The sequence below is a fragment of the Condylura cristata genome, unplaced genomic scaffold (genome assembly GCF_000260355.1).
Source record: "Condylura cristata isolate star-nosed mole 26May11 unplaced genomic scaffold, ConCri1.0 scaffold00011, whole genome shotgun sequence".
NCBI classification, from domain to species: domain Eukaryota; kingdom Metazoa; phylum Chordata; class Mammalia; order Eulipotyphla; family Talpidae; genus Condylura; species Condylura cristata.
The window spans coordinates 53,489,608-53,495,833 of NW_004567112.1; the positions used below are offsets into that span (position 1 = coordinate 53,489,608).

Here is a 6,226-nt window from a genome sequence, read left to right on the forward strand (position 1 = left end):
TAGTCATGCCAACATATACAAAAAAAAGTCAAATATCTGGTACTGAAAGAGATGACACTGGAAAATATCAAAATACCATTAAATGAGAAAATGTAGAACAGAAAATGGTTTAAAACACACCTGCTAGTGTGTGTGTGTAAAGTACATGGTAAAAAAGCTTTTTAGGAAATATACTAAAATGCTAATAACTTTAGTGATCTCTATGATACTTAACTTCTAAGTTGTCTATAATGAAACAGAGAAAACATTTTCTGAATTATAATAAACAAGAAATACTTTTTTAAATGGGAAAAACTTTTCTAGAAAGAAAATACTGAAAGGTGATATATCCAAGAATGAAAAAAAATGTAATAAAAATAAATACTAGATTCTGGACAACCCCTATTTCAGATATTTTGTCTTCTAGCCCTTCAAATCACTGAAAATGTGTGAGTAACTTCCACATTACAGCATTAAAACTACAACTTGAATTCTAACACTTATACCATTAAAATTATTACTGATTAATTAGTACCCAGAAGTTCTAGTGGAAGAGAGAAAAACTACTGTGTTGGATTGTCTTATCCAACACAAGCTCTCTAATAAAACAAGCCACATATCATCTAATGTCAGAGACACAGGGAAATTAAATACTATAAATGGTAATTAACAGAACAGTCAAACCATATAAAAATAGCATGTTTAAGGACACAAAAGGGATTAAAATGTTAAAAGAGCAAGCTATAGTGAAAATGAAAACATTTTGAAAAAGAAACAAAGGGAAGATCTAATGTTCAAATATTATCAACAGAATAAAACTCAAAGATTGTGATATTAAACAGTCAAGCAGAGATGCTTTATTAATGTACTCAAGACACTGATGTACCAAAAAAAATTTTTTAAGCTGCCAATTAAATGATACTAAAAGAAAAAACTTCCAATTAAATAACATGGTATCCCAATTTCACTGTTTTATAAGTTAACAAAACTATTATAGAATTGGTGAAATCTAATAAAGAACTAGGGGATAAAAATATGAAAAAGACACAAAATTAAGTAGAAACTGAAAGAATGCTTTTAAAAATGGAAGCCTACATCTGAGATGGCCAAAAGGCACAAAATGATGTAAAAATAAACTATATTAAAAAAAAAAAAAGGAAGCCTTACATTTAAAGATATAGTGTCTGAATTTCCCAGGATAAATGCCACAAATTATCAGATTGAAAACCAAAGTGCATTTTAGCAAATAAAAATACAGATCTCAAAAAACGTAATTATATAGAACAAGATAAAACCTAATAACTAGAGAGAAAAAAAAAGTTACAAAGAAATATTGAGCTATGAGTTCTTTAAAGCAAAAAAAAAAGGAAAAACAATGGAATGGCAGCTTCAAAATGCTGTGGAAAATACCACTTAATAGTGAAGGTAGGATTAACTCTACCTTAATACAGAATTTACTGTAATCATGATCTTGCTGAAAGAACTTTGAAAGACTTCAATAATGATAGTATATCCAGAAAGAGCAGGGTACAGAACAGTGAACAAAAAATATATATATATGGCAAACATGAGCCAAGAATATCAATCTTCCTTGACTTACAATGGGGGTAATTTCCTGACAAACCCGTTGTAAGTTGAAAATAATCATGCCCAAAATACTACTTAATAGACCTAATCTATTGAACATCAGACCTTAAAGGAGGCCAGAAAGGTTACACTGGCTTACAGCTGGGGAAATTATCTAACACAAAGGCTATTTTATAACAACACTGAATATCTCATGTAATTGAATACTGGACTGAAACTGCAGTAATTCAAAATTCAAAAATCTGTCATGGAAAACAGGAATAAAGAAAAAAGAAAAGTACATTAGATTAACTAAGAAGTAATGTGATAGCAATGAATCCAAATATATGTTATCAAAATAAAAGCAAAATGACTACACTTTCTGGCTAAATATTACATTTAGAAGTCTAGTTCTATGTTCTTTTGTGAAAAACACACAGAAAAAAGTCCCAAAATAGAGTAAGTGAATGAGAAAGACACACAAGGTGAGCAAGCAACCAAAGTACTTCATTTGTGTACCTATCTTTGAATGTTCCTAAAGTCTATCACATTTTATAACTGCATAACTAATTCAAATCATTATTTTTTACTATAATTTTATTAACTATGTAATTTATGTACTAGGAGCAGAACAAAATATTGATCTGTAAAAAGATAGACTAGGCTATCCCTACTGGCCCACAGGTTAAAAGCACCGCATTATGAAGCTCTCTAAAACCACTGCAGCATGAGTTCAATACCCAGCCAGGGAGCTGACCCACATGGCTGGCAGACCTCTCCTGAACCACCTGCTGCTCCCCTCAGCAATGTATTTCAGTAGATCTACCTGTTCTGTTCCCTGCTCTGTCTCTGGTGAATCCTCTCACCCACCACACCTCTGGCCTGTACCCCAGTTCTGTAAGCATAAATAAATAAATCTTAAAAAAAAAAGGGAGGCCACAAATGTACAATTTATGATTTAGGGGGAAAGTATATGCTATGGAAAAGGATGAAATTAGAATCCTTCCTGATGTCATAAATTTTTTAAAAAGATTTATTTATTTATGCACACAGAACTGGGGTACAGGCCAGAGGTGCAGGGGTGGTAAGAGGATTCACCAGAGACAGAGTGGGGAGCAGAACTGACTGACGAAGTATATTACTGAGGGAAGTAGCAGGTGAGTCAGGAAAGGTCTGCTGCACAAAGTAATGACTAAGAAACATGCAAATAACTCCAAAGAAAAACTGACAGTTTCAAGAAGAAAACATAAAAGACCAGCTTTACCATGAAGCAAGGAAACACAAACTAAAATAATGTTGAAATAAATTTAAGTTAGTAAAAATTTAGAGATAATTTTTGAAAAATTACATGGGATTATGTAATTTTAGGGATTACGTGGGAAAACTACATGGGGAGAGTAAAAACAGTTTTACTCACTCTAAAGAACTAGAAATCTCAAACATCAGAGTCAAATGGTTCAATTTCTAGGTATATATCCCGGGCAAATATGTATGAAGAAACATGCACACAGTGCTTACTGTTTGTAATGGGGAAAGCAAAAAACTATTAAGTAAGACAATTAACTATGGCTTGTTTTCAGAAACCACACATAACATATTAGATGTTGACTACCATTTATCTGTTTTATTAATTTGGCCTAATAAATGCTAAAAACTCAATCTGGCCCTTTAAATACCACCCTTTCAAATGGTATTTTATAACACTCAAGTAGAACACTTAGCATACATACCTATTTCATCTATAAAGATGATAGAAGGCTGAAGCTTGACAGCAAGGGAGAAAACAGCAGCGGCCAACTTCTGGGATTCTCCATACCACTTATCAGTCAGTGTGGATGGCTGAAGATTAATAAATCGACAACCTGCTTCTTTGGCTGTAGCTTTGGCGATCAAGGTTTTACCACAGCCTGGAGGTCCATAGAGAAGAACGCCTAAAAATTAACAAGTTATTTCGTTATTTCCTTAAAAAGAATGTGACATGTACTGCCAACACTAATGTTTTCCTAATTTAGCTTCCTGTTTTCACTAATTTTTTTTTGATAGTGGAAGAGGAACGTGGCGTATCTAAATTCAGTGCTGATGATAACATGTATTGGAGACTGTGGATCACTCTTCTTTCCTTTTATGAAAATGTTCAGTTCAGGATACTAAAGCCTATCAACTTCACATCCAAATTCACAACACCCTTGCAGACAAATAAAATCACTGCACTTCCACTAGCTAGGACAGCACTGTGACAATGGCTTGGTGAAAACAGCTAATTTCAAAATAGATCTTAGCAAATGCTATTTTATTATTGTCCAAATTAAGTTTTAGATGAAAGGATCTGTGCCTTCTTCCAAACAGATAATGATCTCTTTTTAAAATGAAGATTAAGTTGTCATTCTTTATTTCCAAAGAATAAAGCTTTATTATCAGCCTATAGTCTGCACTGATAGCAGTTTGTGCCTAAATAGAATTTAAATCAATTATTTTAATACATAAAGGATCTAGACAAGTCAAGGAAGGTGTTGAACTTGGAGTTATCACCCACCATTTTTCAACTAAAACAAGGTCTAGGTCTTACCGGGTGGCACAGGGGGTTAAAGTCTCAGTGCTATCAAGCTTCCAGAAGCCAGCCACTGCAGCATGAAGAATGAGTTCAATCACTAGCCAGGGAGCTGACCCAATTGGCAGAACAGATCTCTCCTGTCTCATGACACTACTCCCCTCAGCAGTGTTTTTCAGTAGATCTGCCTGTTCTACTCACTCTCGAGAGAAGATTCTCATGAATCTTCACACCCCCAGCAACTCTGGCCTACACCCTAGTTCTTGTCTACACAGATAAAACTTTTTAAAAAATAAATAAATGACAAAATGCATAGGTGGCATGTGGGAAAAATGGAGAATATTTGGAGACATTTAAAACATTATATAGTAAAATGAAATATAATATATATGAAAGAAAATAATTTATATAAAACCACCAATTTTTAAAAGTATCTTTTTTGTTTTTTTGCAGAGAACTGGGGTGTAGACCAGAGGTGTGGGGGTGAGGATTCAACAGAGGCAGAATGCAGAGCAGTTACTGAAATACACTGCTCAGGAAAGCAGCAGTTGAAACAGGAGAGGTATGCTGTGCTACCTCTCCTGTGCCAGGCCAGGGATCAAGCTAAGGCCCTAGTGATGATAGTGCTGAGATTTAACTACGAGGCCACCAAGGAAGCCCCATTCCCTAAACTTCTTTTAGAAAATGAGAAACTTAAGCCTGATACCATAAGCCTAGTATTTTTTTCCCTTAAATATCAAGCACTTAAAATAAAGCAATTTTTTTCATAACTAGAAAGGTTTTTCAAGAGGCTAATAATTACTTAAGACTCAACCAATCTAATTATTTTAAATTTTTTAAAGACTTATTTTTGCAAAAGATTTTATTTATTTATGCACACAGAACTGGGGTATAGGCCAGAGATGCAGGGGTGCTGACAGGATTTACCAGAGACAGAGTGAGAAGCAGAACAAGCCAACTGACGAAGTACACTGCTGAGGGGAGCAGCAGGAGGGTCAGGAGAGGTCTGACTCACCAGGTGGGTCACCTCTGGGGCAGGGATCAAACTCAAGCTTAAGTGGCTTTAGCTTCTTAGTGCTGTGCTTTAACCCACTGCACCACCAAGATTTTTTATTTTTATTTATGCATACAAGAACTGGCGTAGGATCTTCCCTGATGGTTCAACAGATAGCACTAGGTTAAAATATAGCAGTATGAGGTGGTTTGCAACACTGCAGCATGAGTTCGATTTCCAACTACCCAGGGAGGTGACCCACATGGTGCGGCAGACCTCTCTTGAACTGCCCACTCCTTACCTCAGCAGTGCATGTCAGTCAGTCTGCTGTTCTGCTCTCCACTCGGTCTCTGGTGAATCCTATAACCCCACCACACCTTTGGCCTGTACCCCAGGTCTTTACATAAATAAATAAATCTTTTAAAAGATTGGGAGGCTCCCAATCTTAATCTTTTAAACTAAACTTTTATAAAACTGACTTTAAAATTTAAATCCATAAATTTTTCTAGTACAAAAAAACAATGACAAGCAGTGTCGTTGCAATTTTTAAGAGCTCACTACGTAGTAAAAATTCACTGGAATAACTTATAATTTGAAGCGTCTACTGAAAAGTACGTTTTAGACAGCTGATGTGAATTGTAGAAAATAGTACTCAATGCAATTTAATTCAAGTAACTAAAAACAGGGTGACTTCAGAAGCCTGTAATTGTAATTACACTTGATATTTTGATCATTTAATTTAGTATGTGGAGGGGGGGGCTCGCTGGTGACACAGGTGTTAAAGTCTCAGCACTATCAAGCTATTGCTAGCCACTGTGGCATAAGTTCCATGTCCTGTCAGGGAGTTAATCCACATGGCATTAAGGAGGTGATAAATGAGCAACGAGTTCGATTCCTGGCCAGGGAGGTGATCCACATGGCATGGCAGACCTCTCCTGTCTTGCCCTCTGCTCCCCTCAGTAAGTATTTCAGTAGATCTGCCAGTTCTGCTCCCCACTTTATCTCTGGTGGATCCTCTCACCCTACCCCCTCCCCTGGCCTGTTCTCCACTTCTTGTATGCACAAATCTTAAAAAAAGAAAAAGATGGCCCTCCCTGGTGGTGCAGCGGGTTAAAGCGCAGCACTGAGAATCTAAAGCC

General features: G+C 35.8%; 1 protein-coding gene across 1 annotated transcript in view; it reads right to left on the reverse strand.

Moving 5' to 3' along the window:
* Positions 1-6,226, reverse strand: part of ATAD1 (ATPase family, AAA domain containing 1) — a 33,044-nt gene that overhangs the window by 12,279 nt on the left and 14,539 nt on the right. The window contains exon 5 of the mRNA XM_004680894.2: positions 3,276-3,476. Coding sequence (XP_004680951.1) covers positions 3,276-3,476 — 201 coding nt within the window. The remainder of the gene's footprint in view (positions 1-3,275; positions 3,477-6,226) is intronic.